This window comes from Gymnogyps californianus, chromosome 1, assembly GCF_018139145.2.
Source record: "Gymnogyps californianus isolate 813 chromosome 1, ASM1813914v2, whole genome shotgun sequence".
In the NCBI taxonomy this organism is placed as follows: domain Eukaryota; kingdom Metazoa; phylum Chordata; class Aves; order Accipitriformes; family Cathartidae; genus Gymnogyps; species Gymnogyps californianus.
In genome coordinates this window covers 73,080,446-73,098,948 of record NC_059471.1, presented here as the reverse complement: position 1 = coordinate 73,098,948, position 18,503 = coordinate 73,080,446, and the positions used below count along the sequence as shown (strand labels likewise).

The window sequence follows — 18,503 nt, the reverse complement described above, 5'->3', positions numbered from 1 at the left end:
TAGGACATGTCTGTGATTATTTTTCAGTGAATCATGCTTCTAAGTCATAGTGTCATGTATCATAAACTTACTGAAGACATGTAACTCTGTGTAGTGGGCTCCACCATGAATGAAAATATGCCATAGCAGCATAAATGCCTTTCTTTGGTATGCATTCTCAAAACTTCTCTAGTTTTGCTTATTGGCACTAATGGGTCTCCAAAAGCAACCTGTTATTAAACATGTGTTGAGAAAGAAAACAATTGGTTACCTATTGAGAATTTGTGCTTTATTTTACACCACTGAAATGTAGTATTTGGATAACTCAGTTATTCATGTTTTCTCAGGTGGCTTTTTCTCTGGAGATAGAAGCAATACTTAATTTTCGATGCTAACACTGAGAGTCAGAAAACCACATCTACAGTAATGCCTTGCTTCCTAACAGACCTTTTCTAATTCTTCTGAATTACTGATCTTTCCTGTGCTCAACTTGTTGCAAGCAGACAGTCACAAAGAGTTTACTGATACGGTCTAACATACAAGGAACCAGACTGATAGTGCTATAGTCCTTTAATGGGGTGATAAAATTGGACTTCAGATCAGCAGAGGAGAGGTAGGCCAGCAGTATCCAGCTCCAATTTCTTTTGAAAAGGAAGAAAAGATAACAGCATTTTCCGTTCTTGAGTGTATCAGCTGAACTGGTAAATTGATTTTCCATGATCTTTCTTTTTTGTCATACTTTGCTGTAAGACCAATAGCATTTCATTTTAAAAGTTCATATGTTCTCAATAACATCTTTTAGTTGAGTATGGCTAGGAGAGAGAATTCAGCTTAAATAACCTTTAATTGGCCTTTAACAATGCGTAACTATTTGATCTGAGTTGTAGGCGTGTACATGGTGTTCATCACCATACTTAACTTGGTACTGATACTGATTATATCATTTCCCAGCACTGTTATTCTGAGAAGGAGCTAAAAGAAATTAGTTTAGCATACAATACTGCATGTTAAAGAGGAATTAGATTTTAAGCCTTTCGAGTCCTCATTGCTGTCATATCTTCTGCAAGAATTAAGTGTGTTTAGAGCGAATAGAAAAGAAGATTATTAGAAATTAAAACTTTAACAGTGCAGCAAATATAACACATTCCCCTTATTCCTTATGCCTAAATATACAGCAAACACAAACATTTGAATACATGTTCTTTTCTCTCAAGCGTATTTATTTTGAATTTTTTTTCAGGAGACATGTGCTGTCTTGCTGGAACAGTGTCTACAATGCGTAGAGTCTAAATTTTCAAACAACACAATAGACGAAGCTACTGGAAACATGACTGTTGGGTTCACCCCTCTCTATCCACCCTCTTCCCCTGTGCTTTCCAGCTTGGGCCTAGTGATTGATGGAAGGACTCTAGCTTATGCCCTGGAGCCTACACTAGAAGATAAATTTCTTGCGCTAGCCAAGCGATGCCGTTCAGTACTGTGTTGTCGCTCTACCCCACTCCAAAAGAGCATGGTAGTGAAACTAGTCAGAGACAAACTCAAAGCAATGACCTTGGCAATAGGTAAATATCTCAGTTTAAACTAGCCTGCTTTGATGTATGCTGTGCCTTGAGAATTTTTTTTTTTCACTTGCAATAGGACCCATCCAGCTGCCTCACAACTCAAACAGCCTTCCAGTTTTTTCTGAAAATGTGTCGGACAACTCTAACGTATTTACTCTAACATACTTACTCAAAACCAAGTTAGAACTCTGGAGTAGTATTTGGGATTTCTTCCTGCAGAAGTTAGGTAATCGGGACCCAGGTATGCTATGAGGTTTTGGCATGTCTGAACACAGCTGTGAAGAATTGGGTTAGCTGATGCTGTGCAGAACACCATTTTGCAATCACTGTATTACACAGAACAACATTGTGCTCAGTGTTGTTTCATCCAATCATGTTTAAACTCAAGGTTCTGCGTTTTTCATCACAAGTCGGCCATACAGGACAGGATATGAGTTGGCCTTGTCAGTATAGAGAATGGATTTATGACTGGCATCATGCCAGCACTTACACTTATTCCCAGCTAATCACTCAGTTGGTGAAGGGGAGATTTTGTCGGTCACCCTATTTTAAATCTGGCAGCATCTTCCATGTTTGCATGATTTTTACATAAGAAAAGTCAACCAGCTCTTCTTTCCCTATCTCAAGTTTAGGCTCGTGTTGCATTAGAAGATATGATTGCAGCATATATTGTCACAAACACACTAGCTTTCATCTACCTGTCTTGGTTAATCATAGCAGCAACACATGTGAGTTGGACCTACCCATGAGAAACTCTACGTGCATCTAATAATTGCCAGACTCCTGTGACATTCACAACACCAAATGTGTGCTGATTATAATAATCCTCACGCTCACTATATTATATCTAGCTCAAATATGCCCTCCTCATACTGAATTTATATCTTTGGCTGACTGACTGTGGACATGATCATTTGCATATGTTGTCAAAAATGTCTGGCTGGTTAACTTGAATTATCCATAATGCTTAAAAACACTAGTGGAGACTGGGCAGCTTGTGTTTTCATTCGTTCTGAGCATCTTGAGCCTGTGAGTTGAACTCAAGCTCCTGCTCTGGCTTAAAAGCCTAGCTGTATACGTCCTCCCTTTTAACCAACATGAGCTAACTTGGGGTTGCGTTGCACAGTCAAAAAACATCAGCTTTGTCAGGTGAGCAGATACCACTCTCATATGTGCCAACAGCAGGGAAACTGGAGTGAGATGTGAATGTATGTCTCGGCCACTGAAGTTTAAAACCAAGTGTCTTGTCATCAGCTAATACAGTTTCATTTTCCACTAGCACACTGGCTGTAAATTTAAGAGGTTAAGAAGTAGATACATGTCCCATTCTGGTATCCTTTCTATGGCACCTATCACTTGTGGTATCATGACGGGAAGCAGAGCAGGAGATGGTGACTGTGCAACCATTGCAGTTAAATCTACCTGTGATGGGTGTATTAAAGATCTCGCACTGGTCAACCCAAGTCAAGAATTCATCTACTTTTTAACTTTATTGTACTTTTTACTGTGTAGACATTCTCATTGGCTTTAGGCCTCCATGCACATTTCATTCTTAGTCATACCTGATTGCAGGCAGACAGTTAATCAGGAAACAGAAGTATTGGGAAGCTCATTTTCAGCCTTCCAGTGTTTTAGTATTTGTGCCATTCAGGCCAGATACTTGAATTTTAGGTCTTACTAAAAAGAGAGGGATTTGGTTTATTTTCACTTTTCCATGATAAAAAAAGTCTACAAAGATCAGAATGTCTTGGCAGCTTTGCCAAGCGTTGAACTTTATATTCCAAAGATGGATCCTTTCCTACCCCACATCTCCCTTACTATACTCAGCCAACACTCAGTACACATCTCCCTTAATAAACTCAGCCAACACTCAGTAACAACTGGTTTTCCTTTGCTTTGCTGCTGCTAACTGTTCCTGGTCTACTAGTGACAACAAAACTGTATCTTGTCATCTTTAGGTGATGGTGCTAATGATGTCAGCATGATCCAGGTGGCAGATGTTGGCGTGGGGATCTCTGGTCAAGAAGGCATGCAGGTAATGATGTTGCTCGTTCACTGAAAAGCACTCCCATGAAAGGGTGAAATAGGCACTTCCCATATGTCAGCTTGACCAAGCTGTCTTTGGATAGCCAGCACAAATAAAGGAGAAGCAGCAAGTTGTTCTCAGGAGTGCCAGTTGCACATCATAAGGATGCTTTCAGCTTGAGTTTGAGCTTGTGTTTGTTCTCAGATCTGTGGTGAGTTTAAACATGCTACCTTCTCAGAAAATTCAACTGATCAGGTCCCTCTAAGCAATATCTTTTAAGAAATCATTTATTAAATACTTATTTAAAGGACAAAAAAAGCTCAGCTATGCATTATTTAGGAAATAAAGGTTCACCTTATTCTGGCTTCTATTCTCCTCTCTCCTGTATTGCTTTGGTATACTTCTCCTGTGGAGCAGCTGCACAAGCCCATCCAGCTGATGCAGTTTATTTGCATGGTGTGGTGGTGACCCTTAGCCCAGCCACCCACACATCTCGCTCACTCAGCCTATTCAGACAGCAGAACAGTGAAGAAAGAGAAGATTGCAGCCCTTTGCAGAACCACTGCTCCCTACGCACTATTCCAAGTCTTCATTTTCTCCCCCTTTCCTGCCACAGGGAACAGCAAGATATGGGGACTTGCCCTGTAGTCTTTTGGATGTGTTCAGCCTGTGATTACTGTGTTTACCACTGTATAAGAGGCACTTCTCCCATCCCCAGAAGAGAGGATGTATATGTACAGGATGTATTACCTACTGTATTACCTATTACCTCTGCCTCCTCTGCTGCTAGGGCGGTTCAGTTGCAGTGTTAGCACCAGACATGGCAGTCAGACACAGAGATGAGCATGCTCCTTAACTTAGTTACTGGCGGGTGGCTCTCTGACCCACATTGCATTCTTTGCAACGGTGGCTGGATGTTTTGCTCAAAAGGGAGGAAGGGCCTCCTTCACACAGTGCACAAGTTGGCTATAGAATTTTATTCCATGGGATTTCATGAATGCCGTAATTTATTTGGGTCAACACACAAATTTATGAAACAAAAATTTAACTGAGCTATGAACTTGGATGTCAGCTTTGTGCATTTTCTGACATGCAGATCACCAGAAGCTAGGACAGTACTCTGGGAAAAAGTCAGTAGATGTTTTTCTTATTTATTCATATACTCTTCCAAAGGCATCCTCTCTTGGCTGTTGTTGGAAGCTGGATACTAGGGAAGACGGGCTTCAGCCTGACCCAGCAGAGCTATTACACTTGTTCTCCTTCTTGTAGTCATCCAGTGGGTTCAGTCAAAGTGGTCTCCAGGGCAAATGGATGTCCATCAGCGCTCTTCAAACAGACAGACTGCAGGCCTGCAATCCATTAAAAATGCTTCTCCAAACATGTTAGCAGCTGTAAATTAAGCTGGAAAGAAGCTACCACAAAAATATTCAGATATTCATTGTGCCTATGGCATCCCAGCCATAGAGCCTATGAGTCTGACTTTGATGGCCGGAGAGGGCAGGAGAAAAGGAAGTCTTGGATTAAGCTGATACCAAATGTATTTGTTGTTCCACAGCCTTCACCAGGCTCTGAGAGCTTTGCATAACTTCTGCAGGCAGTCCGGGCTCCAGAGAGCCCAGAGGAGACTGTTTTTGTGGGGTCCCCTCCAAGCGTATCAATTCAAAAAAGTCTGCCCCAAACTCCTTGGGTCTTATCATCTCTTATGAACTTATCAGCTCCTATCACCTATGTATTAATTCAGATCACTTTTTTCCCTAATGCAGACATATAGCGCTCATAGCTTTTTTTTTAGTCCTCTCCCAATTATGCCACTTTCAGTTGAGCTCATACACTTACAATAACCAGTCCTCAAATGCTCCTGGCTTTTGCAGTGTATTCAAATCTGAAAGCTATTTGCTCATTAACCCATTAAACTACCTGTTTTTTTCTAAATGAAAGTTCAGCAGAGTGGAAAATGTTTACAGATCCCTTCCTTTACTGCAAGGTCCTAAGGAACCATGCAGGCCTCTTTACTATAAACAAGTGTCAGAATCTTACACATGCAGGTACTCAGAAGGCGTTGAGCATTTAGATGTCTAAAACAGCAGTGCTCTCTGATTTATTTTCTTTCCACATTCTATGGAAGCACATGGAGCATGAATCACTTTTTCCTGTGAAAAAGCTGGAAGAAAAAATAAAAATGTGAAAATCAAGGGGATATTTTGAGACGAAATAAACATGCAAATGTAATTGGATAACACTGTCTTCCTCACTATGTTCCTCACTGTAATCAAAATGGAATAAAAAAGAAAAAAACCCCGACACTTATCACAATGTGTGGTGAAGTACTATGTTAGAAGCACAACTGAAAAGAAGCTAGCGGTTTTGTTTTGACATTGGAATAGGCTGAGATGGGGTGGAGGACAAGGAAGCAGACATAGCACAGCTCTATTGTCCTCAAACTGCAAGACAGCTGTATGTCTGCAAGACAAATCAGACTGTTCTGTGCAGGGAGGTTATAACAAGTGTATCTCAGTACCTGAGAAATCCCAGGATGTGTCAACATATTAAAAAATGTCCCAGTGCTTATATACATCTACAGCTTAAATTACAATGCATTATTACACCTTCTCTTGCATACTGTTTTAGAGTTTATTTTAATAGCTTCTACAAGCACTTACTTCGGCACACTGAGCCCTTTTGATAATTTACCAAGAAAGGGAATTAGGAAAAATTAAAAGGAAAGATGTCTCTCATTTAAAAATACAGCCAAAATATACCCTGCAGAGTGTGAGGAAGACATTGTTCCTTTGGAGGTTTTCACCTTTCCTCATGTTTTTACTGAACTGTGAGAAGAAAGGTGATACCAAAATAGAAAATGAAATGTAAAATAATATTAAATAAAATCTTAGTGTGATCCTGGGGATAAGGAAAATAGTGAAACAACTGTGATAACACCATCATTTACAAGAAGGTCTCATCTAGATGTACAGTACCCTGAATTTTAGTCAGAAGTAGAGAGAAACGGGGTGATTCATTTTGTCAATGTGATTTGGCAGTCTGCACAGTCCCAGAGGAGTCTCATCTAGTGTGATTTTTTTCATAGACAGTTCTAGAAAACATGTGATTTTAAAAGTCCCTCAAAATACTGATATCTCAGGACAGCTGAGTAAACTTTATAAGCCAGGATTGCAAATTTAATTAAAACTAATATTTTTATTGTTTTGTCTTTCAAAGTCCAATAATTGTGATGCAACCACTTAATTGTGCTTTTCTTATTTTATTCTCTGGAAATTCATTTTGCCCTGTAAGTACCCTGTAGTTTTTACAGAGAAAGATGTTACAGCCACCAAGATGTTCACACGCGGGCTGTGAGCCTTCATGCTCATGCAACTGCCATTGCCAGCCATTCTCCCACCTCTCGCTTTTTGCTGCTGCTTGGCACCATCTGAGACGTAGCCTGTAATCTCCTTTGGGTGAGGACCGGGTCACCTTGCATGTTCTGCCAAGCTGCCGGGTTTGCTGCCGGGTATTCCAAATCAATGCAGCAATAGCTGCATTTCAGATGCACTGTAATGGATTTCGTTCTTCATCAGTACAATTTCCATTGACTGTATGAGTTGAGAAGATGACTAGATTCACTGTTGGTGTTGAAAGTGACGCTTTACAATAATGATTCCAACTTTTCTTTCATTAAAGGCGGTGATGGCAAGCGACTTTGCAATCCCAAGGTTCCGGCATTTGGAGAAGCTCTTGCTTGTTCATGGCCACTGGTGTTATTCCCGACTCGCCAACATGGTGCTGTATTTCTTCTACAAAAATGCCGTAAGTGTTTGACTTGGCAGCTTTATGCCACCACATGTTTCCAGGGTTTATTTTGTGCTAAGTGAGCATTAGGTCAGCCTTCAAATGGTTTATAAATAAGCTGCAAAGAAATTTGCAGAGTTGAAAGACAGCTGGCTGCCATTTGCAGAAATACAGGACCCTCTCCATAACAGCTACAGTGTGCTGCTGGATGTGCAAATTAGGTAACAGAAATAACAAGCACTGCTTAAGAAAAGTTTCTTTATAGAGCAGTTTTGCAGAATTTAGCTGGCTAGACACAGGAGTCTTTAATGCCAAAGCCATCCAGCATTGGTCCAAAGTAGCAGTTGAGCATGTTTTCTCCTGACCCTATCTCATCATTGCTTATGAATCACTGTACTTATTCCCTAGTGAACTGAGATAATTTGAGTCCTCTCTGTGTCTCAGATGCAGAGATTGGGAAGGTTTTTTTCTTGATTTATCTTACTCCCTACTAACCAAAGGAGTTCATTAGAAAGGAAGCACACCGTGGTAAAGAACAGACTACAGGTCTGCGTTTCCTCCCTGGTGTATGAAATGGGAGTTAGTCCAGTACTGGGCACTGAGCCAGTAGCAGCTCGACTCCTTGGCCCTAACAAAGGCCCTTTGCATTGATCCTGGAGTACAAAGATGATTGATTGAAAACTGCCTAACAAGACAACCAAGAATTCCATCAGCTGGGTGGGAGTCACTGGCAGGACACAGATCTGCTCACTTGCAACAGCTACAAATCACCTTGGGAACAAGGGATATGAAGAAGCAGGAAAAAGAGGAGAGCCAGAGCTCTCAGACCTCTCTTTGCTCCAGAGGGCAATGTGTGAACTGTGAGCAGGAGACTGGATTTTATCCTCAATATCAGAAAAAAAGTAGCTCTCAATTTTGTAAAAGTTGTTTTCCAAATTCAATCTAATCCTCAATTTTTTTAATCAGTGGCAACTTTTTAATGCAAATTTCTCTTGGCCTGACTAATCCCCATCTGATCTCAGTCTGAAGGTAGGTATTTTCTCAGGAGAAGACCATCATTTGCTCAAAATTTTGATCATCATGGGGATACCTAAGGGAGCTAAAGAATTAATAAAGCGTCTTTGTGTTAACACAAGCGTGTTAAAGTACCTTCTGTGGTCTGATCAGAAACTGCATGCAAGCACCCTTCCAGACACAAAAGAAAGAAGGGACTTGGATGGTCTGAACTGCTGCCTGAATCTGAAATAGCAAGCAGATTTAAATAATGCTGCACTGAGTGGAGAGCCACGTGTGGAAGCACAACAGTGAAACATGTGCTGGTGTTCAAATGCCTGAGTTTTAAGGCTTGATCCTGAATGATGCTGAACATCTGTACTCCCACCCCCAGTGCTGTATGTTTCCAGGATACCCTTTGGCTTGACAGTGTCGAATCTGAACTTCCAAGAACTGTATGCAGAGCCATCTTACATTAAAATAAGAAAAAAAGAAGTAATACACATAAGACATTCCAGCAATCAGCAGCCAGAGATGCTGTTTATACATCTACATTTTTGTTCAGCTCTTGTAAATTCTTCCATTTCCTTTGATACAACTCCCCTTGATTACGAGTATTGTTTATCATGCCATTTTTAGTAAGACATTTTCAGAAGCTGCTGCCTCAAGGCTAGAATATAACTGAAGAAATCTCTTTGTGTTGGCTCTGCTTTGGCAGCCTTGAGAGCTTTCTGAGCATTACTTGTTGCTACTGACTCTAAAACTGTAGTGGGGTATCCAGCATATAGACATGAATATGTCTGACACAGTGCCTGCCCTTAAGGAAAGAATATTCAAAAATGAAAGATGTGAGCACCTGATCCTTTTGCAAGGAGACTATTCTGGATGATTCTCCACAGAGAGTCAAGATAGCTACACTGCAAACGTTCTGCAAGTTTTCTGTTTCCTCAAGTGTTTTTTTCCCCATTTGCTCATATTACAAAATTTTCCATTCTCCGCTAGAACCTATCTAACTCAAAGTTTAAACTCCAAATTTCTGCAAAAGCCATTTGGAAACTCAGATGACTTATCCAAGAAGATGTTTGGCTTGGTGGAGATAATAAAAATGCAAGTAAAATACAAACTAAAACATAGCGTGACTGGAAATATCTGAGCTTGATGAAAAGGGATTTCATGTAAACAAAATTCTAACTGTACAAGCATGCACTGCTTCTTCCCCTTTATACATTATCTCTGCAACACAACACTGGACATTTTTTGACATATACTTCATTCACCGAGAAATTGTTTGGGGCCACATTCGTAAAACAGTCTCATCTGGGGGGAAAAAAGGAAACCTTTTTTATTTAAAATCTAATTCAATTTTTATGTAAATTTGTTTTGACTTTTTCAGGGGGGTAATGCACAGAAGCAGGAGGAAACATTATATATGAAATTAAATTAAACACTTGTTTAATCCAAAATAAAATTTCAGGGGAAAAGAATCTGATTTAAGCTTGGTTACTGAAATATCATCTATTTGTACAGCTTTCTTTGACAGCACTACTGAGACCTGTAGTAGAGGTGGTAGGAAAATTTTCAGCTGACTGTATTTTCATCAAACTACCCATTTTTGTCAGAGCCAAACTGTTTCCAAGACAGGTTAATTTTAGCAAGGCTCTAGAGAGGAAAATTTCTTAGGTCCAGGATTAGCTGGATTTTGTTTATTTCAAATGAGTGAGAGAAAAGTATCTAAATTCACATATTTATTGCACTACCGTTTTGAGAAAAGACTCAGGAAGTTTTCTTGGGTTTTGGGTGTGGAAAGGAAATAAATTTCAAAATCTGTTCAATTTTGAAATTAAATTGCCATTTCCCAGCCAACTGTACTGAAGAGGGTAAGCTCTGGTAACTCGGTCTTGTTTTGGCCAGAGGAAGATATTTTTCCATAAATGTATTTACAGAAACATTTCTAGAGGTGATCCTTAAAAAAATACTGCCATTTAACTTTTAATAGGTTAGTTTATAGTATGGGCTCACAGTGAGACGTATGTTGGTGCGGATATACAAGCCACTTCAACATAGTATGCAAACATTGCCTGAACATATATATACTATATATATATATACATTTACATACAGCAGACTGACCCTCATTCTGTGGCAATTGCCCTTCACAGGATAGGCTTACTCTCCTTATAGCAGTTTTCACTGCCTAAGCAGACCATAGCTTTTTTCTTTCTCCTATGTTTAAATTTCAACCACATTTTGGTGTACAGATAGAACAGATCTATATTTTCCTCTGTATATCTAAAAATGATGAAGGGTTAATATAGTCCAGCTGGCTGAAAGCTTTTGAGAACAGAATACAAAAAGAAGAGGAAGTCAAAGGAGAGATCATGACATTTCCCTTCTTCATGGTTAAAATGGGGAAAACCCTCGAGAGACAGTTGCCAAGGTTTTTCTGGTTGCCTTCCGTTTAGTGTTAATCACTTGACAAAGAATAATAAAAATTGCAGTTTTAGGGGGACCAAGAGTGGGGATTTATTTCCTTCCTAGGAAGCTGCCCGTCTTTTTCTAGGCCTCAAATCCCCCCTCACCAGGTGAGATCAACACCTCTCCTGAGCCCTAAAAACCTGTGGATTCTCCATGCTGCAGAGATTGTAGAAGAAATGAGTTGTGTGGTTTGTCCCTTTTTGGGTGATTCCAACCCAACTACATGAACAATCCCACTGCAGTTGTGTATGCAGCTGATTTCTTTATACAGCTGAAGAGTAAGGGAGACACTGAGGAATCTTTACAGCACTGCTGATTTGCTGAATTTCAAAGCACGGAGATAGAATAGTTAAGACAACTTTGCTAGACCTTACAGTTTCACCTCCCTTGCTGCTGCTAGTCTCATGTTGGTCTTGCAAAAAAGCTCTGCATTTACCTGTTGTAGACCAGCAGAGCCTTCCAAAACATGTCAAGCCAGCAGAGGATATTATTGTGGAAATGCTTATTCTTATGATAGTAATGTAAGTGCTATCAGATCAGTACTGATATACCTAGAGGTCAGCGTTGGCTGGGAGAGCTTTTTACGGTTAGTTAAATTGCACCTCAGAGTTTCACTTGAACTGAAAGTTAATTTTGTGTGAAGTCATCCCTGACACCTGAGATCTGAGGTTCCAGCAGCACAAAGACTTGCAGGCGTGCCAAATGTTTGCAGCTTAGCTAAGTGGTTCAGGCATCAGGAACAGCGAGTTAAAGACTAGGTATCCTTAGAAGGATTGCTCACGTGTTTAGTGTTCATAGATAAGTCCTTGCAGAACTGCAATCAGAATGGTTTCAGAACACAATGGGATGATGATTCTGCTTATCTTCTCATATTTACAGCATTGCTCGTTCTGTTTCAGATGTTTGTGGCCCTTCTCTTCTGGTACCAGTTCTACTGCGGGTTCTCTGGCTCATCGATGGTTGATCAGTGGTATCTCATCTTCTTTAATTTACTCTTCTCTTCTCTTCCACAACTGATTACTGGTGTGCTGGATAAGGACGTGCCAGCTGAAGTGTTAATTGCTGTACCTCAGCTTTATAAAAGTGGCCAAAATATGGAGGTAAAAACGTCTTGCTTTTTGTAATTTTTTTCCTAAACATCTTTAGTTTCAGCTGAAAACGAACCCTGCTCCCAAAGGGCGGATGACTGATAAAAACAGTCTGAGAAGTCACTATTATTATTTCGTTATATTTCTCATCTGAGTCAAAGTATCTAAATGCCAAAAGTACATTTAAAACAAACAAACAAACAAACAAAACAGCTATATTTTGAAATATGTAACAGGAGAGAAGCCGGATGCTTTAAGTCAGTGTCCTGGTTTCAGCTAGGATGGAGTTAATTTTCTTCTTAGTAGCTGGTACAGTGCTATGTTTTGGATTTAGTGTGAGGATGATGTTGATAACACACTGATATGTTAGTTGTTGCTAAGTAGTGCTTATCTTAAGTTAAGGACTTTTCAGTTTCCCATGCTCTGCCAGCAAGCAGGTGTGCAAGAAGCTGGGAGGGAGCACAGCCGGGGCAGCTGACCTGAACTAGCCAAAGGGATATTCTATATGATGGAATGTCATGCCCAGTATATAAACTGAGGGGAGTTGGCCGGGGGGGCGGATCGGGGCTCTGGCATTGGTCAGTGGGTGGTGAGCAATTGCATTGTGCATCACTGTTTTTGTCTTTTTTTTTCTTTTTCCCCCCCTCTCCTTTTCTTTTGTTATATTCCTTTTCATTACATATTATTATTATTATATTTTGTTATTATTATTGTTAGTATTATATTTTACTTTAGTTATTAAACTGTTCTTATCTCAACCCACGAGTTTTACTTTTTTTTTTCCGATCTTCCTCCCAGTCCCACTGGGAGCGGGCAGGGGGAGTGAGGGAGCAGCTGCGTGGTGCTTAGCTGCTGGCTGGGGTTAAACCATGACAGTCAGCCTAAGCTGAACACCTCCCTCATGGTCCAGGCTCACAAATAACCACAAAAGTAAAGCGGATTATACCTTGTAGACTAGTGTGGACTTTCACAGAATAACGTCACAGTACTTACTCAAAACTTCAGGCCCCAGCCCTTTACAAACAGTCAGAAGAGAAAGATGGCTTTAGGAGTAAGCACGGAGGTTGATAGACTTAGACTCTGAGGGGAGTAGTCACCAGCAGATGACAGATTCAGCTGAAATGTCTGTTGAAAACACCTTGTCCCCATCTGCTTGAATTGTACAACGAAAACAGAAGGAATTGCAGGAGGGATTCGAGCCAAACCATTTCTGGTAATTACAGCTACAGTGGGAAAATCTTTCTGCTTGGCAAAACTATCCATATTGAGACATTGCTTCCAAGGCAAAAGCCTTTCTTAAAAGTATCTGACATTGTGCCCTCTGAGAGGAGACAGTGAGTGTTTTTTGCCTCTAACTGTACAGCTGCATTTGGTACCCCACACATCTAGTGACATTGCTAGACACTGTCCTGGAAAGATGAAAGGAGAATTTTAGTGTAACTTATTTTTAGTGCTTCAGTCCAAATTCTCTCTTTTTCACCCAGCTGTTGTTTTCCATTCTCTACATTTCTTCTGTTCCAGTGCATTGCACTTTAAAGATCTGTAACATTAATACCTTCCTTTCTTGCACATTTTTAAGGTGATAGAAATCTTGTAATGGCTTAAGCTTGTTGGGGAGTTGTGTCTGCCTGTCTTCAGCTGGCAAACTGAGGGGAAGTCTCCCAGGTTCACAGTACGGTTATTTCTCATAGGCAAGCCCAGGGACCGTTCTAAGTTTGTTTGAAATCTAATGAGCATATTCTCACTAGGCAAAAAAAGGCATTTTAAAAACTTGCCAAAAATCCTGCTTCAGGTAGGATCTCTTTCAAAAAGATATCACCAATTCAAACCCTGTAGAATTATCTGGAGGCCATCAGATCCAGACCTCTGGTCAAAACAGCTTCAAAGCTAGATGAGGTTGCTCGGGTCTTTATCTAGTCCGGTTTTAAATGTCTCCAGCAATGGAGATTCCACAGTCCCTCTGAGCAAACTGTTCCAGTGCTTAACCACATGTTATTTCAGTAGGCCAAAGAACACCGTAATTCTTTCTAAGCATCTTTCAGTTCCCATTTTTAGGCTGCAGTGATATTCTCCATAGAGGGAAGGAGCCCTGATGAACGCAGTGGTTGGAGATGTAGCCTATATCCCAAAATTAAATAAATATTTTGCCATTTACAAACTATTATTCCCTATGTCTAGGTCTTTTACATGACCATCCATACCCCTGCAACTGTATATTTCTTTAAACCAAAATGTTAGTTTAATATTGTTTCTTAGCAAGCAATTTTGTGTGCGCACACAGATATATGTATATATATGTTTTATATACGTATTTATAACAGCGTATGTTTTACATATGTATTTATAATATAGCATACATTGCTGCATGAATTACTGCTAAAAATCATTGTTGTGGATGTTCTTGTCTAAGTATGTGTGCATTTTCTATTTTCTCTCTTGTGAATAAATACCCTGTGCTTGTATGTACGTGATATAAACCCCATTTACTCACGTGCTTACACCCAGAGAACTTCTCCTGAAATCAGTGGTCTAACTGTAGTGCATAAAGTTGGGCACCTTCATAAATGTTTGCTGGCCTGAGTGTCAGATTCAAATTACACCCTCTGCCAGGGAAAAAAAAAAGAAGAGTCTCCTCCCAGAACAGAGTGACTTGAAGGTAGACTCTTCATACTTCATCCCTGAGGGTATTTAACTGATTGGCCAAAGTTGTGAAGCTATTTGCACAAGCCCTTAAAAGTGCCCATTGGAATATCCCCCTCAAAACACCTATCCCAGCAAATAGCATTTTCATTAGGCTCTGATTTTCTTAATTTTTTTTATGCCACAGGAGTACCAACCCCACATGTTTTGGATGAACATGATTGATGCTATGTATCAAAGCCTGGTTTGCTTCTTCATCCCCTATTTCGTAAGTGTTTGGTTTAAGTCGTTCTATTTCAAGCATTTTGAGGAGAACTGGCAACACAGCTTGGGCTAAATTCTGTCTCCTTCTTTACAGACTTACTATGATTCGGAGGTGGATATCTTCTCCTGGGGAACTCCCATCACCACAATAGCTCTTTTCACCATCATACTACATTTGGCTATTGAAACCAAAACTTGGGTAAGGTACCCACAGCCTACATAGCAACTAGCTGGCATATATGTAATTCTTTTCTTAGTGCCATACTTCAAAAACAGAAGATGGTCGTTTCGTTCCCTCAGCACATTCTATTTTTAGCAAGCATTTTAAGCAAACATGAAAAAGGTTTTAAACTGTGATCTGCTAACAGCTTTGTAGTATTGTATCTATAATAAGAATTTTTGAAAATACAAGGCTCTAAACTCTTTGCTGTGCATGGATTTGACTCCAGAAATTAAGAAGTTTTAATTCAGAATCACAGCAAATTTCTGAGAATATAAAGAATCATTATTCTTTTGTTGGTTTTTTGTTCTAGACTTTCCTCCACTGGTCGTCTTGCATCTTCAGTATCCTTTTATTTTTCTTTGTGGCTCTGGTTTACAATGCTTCCTGCCCAGTATGCCATCCTCCATCCAATCCCTACTGGACTATGGAAAGGCTGATGGGAGAACCTATGTTCTATTTCACTTGCATTATATCACCAGTCGTTGCATTGCTGCCCAGGTATTGTATCTTCTCTCATATCTTTTCTCATATATGAAAGCACTTTATGCATATGGTTGGGAGGGCAAGAAACGTTTCTTTTTCCACTCCCCCTCTTTCTTTTTGCCTTACCAGCCAAGTCAATTTTTTTCAGCGGCTGATTATATGAAGTCAGGTTGTCTAACCTCTTCTGTGCTCCTGACCACAGGAACAGACCACAGGTCCTGGCCATAGACCACAGGAGTGGGATAACTGTAGACTGTTGGTTGAACCTCCTGGCCATGCAGAGATTTGCTACCCTGTGAGGTTTCCTGTGATGCTTCCAGATTCAACCCATCCTCCCATAACATGCACAGTACAGAAATTCTGATAGTATGTTGTGGACTTACTTGCCTACTTATGGATGTAGGAGGCCTGCTCTGCAGACTGATCCCATTGCCTTTGATTCCTCGTCAGGAAAGATGAAAGACCGTGTGTAATCACAAGGTGGATCACTGGCTAAAGGCGCAGATTTATGACACTGCTTGTTATTAGTCAAAATATTAGCACAGCATTCAGAGCTTTTAATCTGCAAGCTTTCTTGTGTCAAACATAAGAAAGGCACATAAAACTCTCTTACTTTTCTGTGTTGTACTTCTGTCTTGGATATTTTGTCTTACTAATATCTTGGGTACGTCCTTCTTTCAGTTCTTTTCATGTGTGCATTCTCCTCTTGCAGATTTCTGTACAGAACCCTTCAGGGAACACTATTCCCCACCCAGCTTCAGCTTGGACGCCAGCTGAGTAAACTATCCCCAGAGATTCGGACCCAGCTTCTGACCAAGTTGAATGTAAAGGAAACAATACGTCAGACACAACCCTTTGCAGGCAGCTTCTCACCAAGCCTTGGCTCAAATGCTAGTGATTGTTATAAGGCTTATAACCAAAGCACACCTTTGCCAACATCTCCTCAAACAAGTGAGTCACTTTTCCAAGAGCACACAAAGGCAGAACATACAACAGATCAGACTGTGGCTGCCTCTCCCCAGGGTGCTGTGTTGTATGGGGAAAACGAGGTCCCCTCATCAGCAAGTAGTCTGGAAAGGTCCATGGGATTTCATGAAGTTGGACACAGCACTTCGGAGATGGAGTCGTTGCCTGTGGGAACAGCGTTCCCGTGGAGCTCAGCAATTGACCAAGCAGACTTCAGTTTGTTGAAGTGGATCACATCAACTCCGCTGTTCAGTCGCATTGGGACTGTTCTACAGGTGTCATCAAGCAGTTTACAAAATGAAACACAGGACAGTATGTGTGTGCTTGGCTCTTCTTTGCATGTGGACTTCAAAGGCTTAAAAGAACACAGCTCAAATAACTTTCAGGACAAAATGAAAGGGACCCCAGCTGATCATTGTAAAAGTGACAATTCCGAGACCACCTTTTTATGACATGGGCCTTAAATATATTTATATATTTTCTATTTGCACACATTTATGGTGAGATTACTCTATTTGTTTCCAAAGATGAAACAGAAAATCAAAGGTACAGAATGATTATTTAAGAATGTTTAAATACAGTATATTGAAATGAGAGCTTTAAATATAAAAAGAAACACTTGAAAGTTCCATTTATATTGTTTTATTTTTTCATCTCATTTTGTAAGGAAATGCCGTCTCTTTATTTTTCAGATGCTTCTCTTCTATTCTGACACATACTGTAAAAGCAAAGGACCTATCTACCATATTCAAAAGGATTAGATTCAGTAAGAATTATTGATATCATTATAGACCATTCAGTAATCAAGGCAGAAAAAACATGGTAATAAATAGGCACTGTATTCCATCCATCATCTGCTTGCCAGGGTGTTTTGTCACTGGAGCAACCATTAGGCAAGACTATCAAATTACAATACACCTCTCTGTAAATGTTAACAGTATCTTACCACCGCATTAATAATACCGGTATTTTTTAAGTGACACCATATTTTGGTATTGCAGCCATAGCATTTTACGTGTCATGATAAAACAATAAATAAATGACCATCCATATTGCAAAGTGACTTCCCAGTCTGGCATTAATAGTAATTCAGCCCTTCGCTTGGAGTAGCTAGCATTTGGCCGCATGGCCTTACATCAGGCTGTTCAACTTCTGATGAAAAGCTGCTGCTTGTTTGCGAGGAGTGATTTGGTGGCAAAGAGCTGGTGCATTGTGTCTGCTGTAGAGCTTGCGCTGAGAGGGTCTGTGATCTTCTGTGCTGGGGCACTACCACGAGGAGGCTGGTTTTGCTGAAGAAGTCAGTCCTGCTTGCTAGTGGGGGGTGGAGGACAGGCAGGGTGGAGTTTTGTTAGGCACCTTCACTGTTGTTTCAGCCAGGTTAAATCAAGTCCTTGGTGATCAGGAAGGGGCATGACCAGCTGCGAGGGTGCAGTGCTATGCAGAGGTACTTGAGCCTGGTCTAAGACAGGCTAGCTCCAGTCCCGAAAGTAGGGAGCTGCACTGCTTTCTGAGGTTATGCCTGAGCCGACCTTATGTGGTTTGTACATCACAAACTGCCACTGGTACGTGGGTGTGCGACTGCGCTGTGCCGGCCTGCCGGATCCCGGGGGGGGTTTAGCCTTGGCAGGCTGCTTGGTTCTTTCATATCTAGTCACCATGACCATGTATGCACTAGCTGCTGCACTTCTTCGTTTCCTCATCACAGATTTTCAGACGGCCTTTGCCTTGCTTGCCGCCAGTTGCGTAAGGCCAGAACTTGTTCGTGCCACGGTCTGTGCCAGGCGACCTGCCTCCTGCATGGATTGCCTCAACCCGTTAAGCCACAGTGCCTCCCATGTGTCACTTGCTAATCCACTCGGGATCTTTTTTTTCAAAGGTTTGTACACTGGCCTCCTTCCCAAAGACAGAATTGATAATATGAAACTGTAAAATGCCAATGAAAGGAAGAGATGAAAGCAAGCTAAATAAGAGCTGTCAGCCTGTAAATATGTTACCCTCATGAAACATGACACACCTAC

At 40.7% G+C, this 18,503-nt stretch overlaps 1 protein-coding gene across 1 annotated transcript in view; it reads left to right on the top strand.

Annotated features, from left to right (window-relative positions):
• The window catches only part of ATP10A (ATPase phospholipid transporting 10A (putative)), a 118,300-nt gene extending 101,186 nt beyond the window's left edge, over positions 1–17,114 (top strand). The window contains exons 14-21 of the mRNA XM_050914159.1: positions 1,220–1,541; positions 3,500–3,576; positions 7,246–7,371; positions 11,721–11,921; positions 14,737–14,817; positions 14,908–15,012; positions 15,347–15,534; positions 16,232–17,114. Of these exons, the coding sequence (XP_050770116.1) occupies positions 1,220–1,541; positions 3,500–3,576; positions 7,246–7,371; positions 11,721–11,921; positions 14,737–14,817; positions 14,908–15,012; positions 15,347–15,534; positions 16,232–16,937 (1,806 nt within the window). The 3' untranslated portion in view covers positions 16,938–17,114. The remainder of the gene's footprint in view (positions 1–1,219; positions 1,542–3,499; positions 3,577–7,245; positions 7,372–11,720; positions 11,922–14,736; positions 14,818–14,907; positions 15,013–15,346; positions 15,535–16,231) is intronic.
• The last annotated feature ends 1,389 nt before the right edge of the window (positions 17,115–18,503 follow it).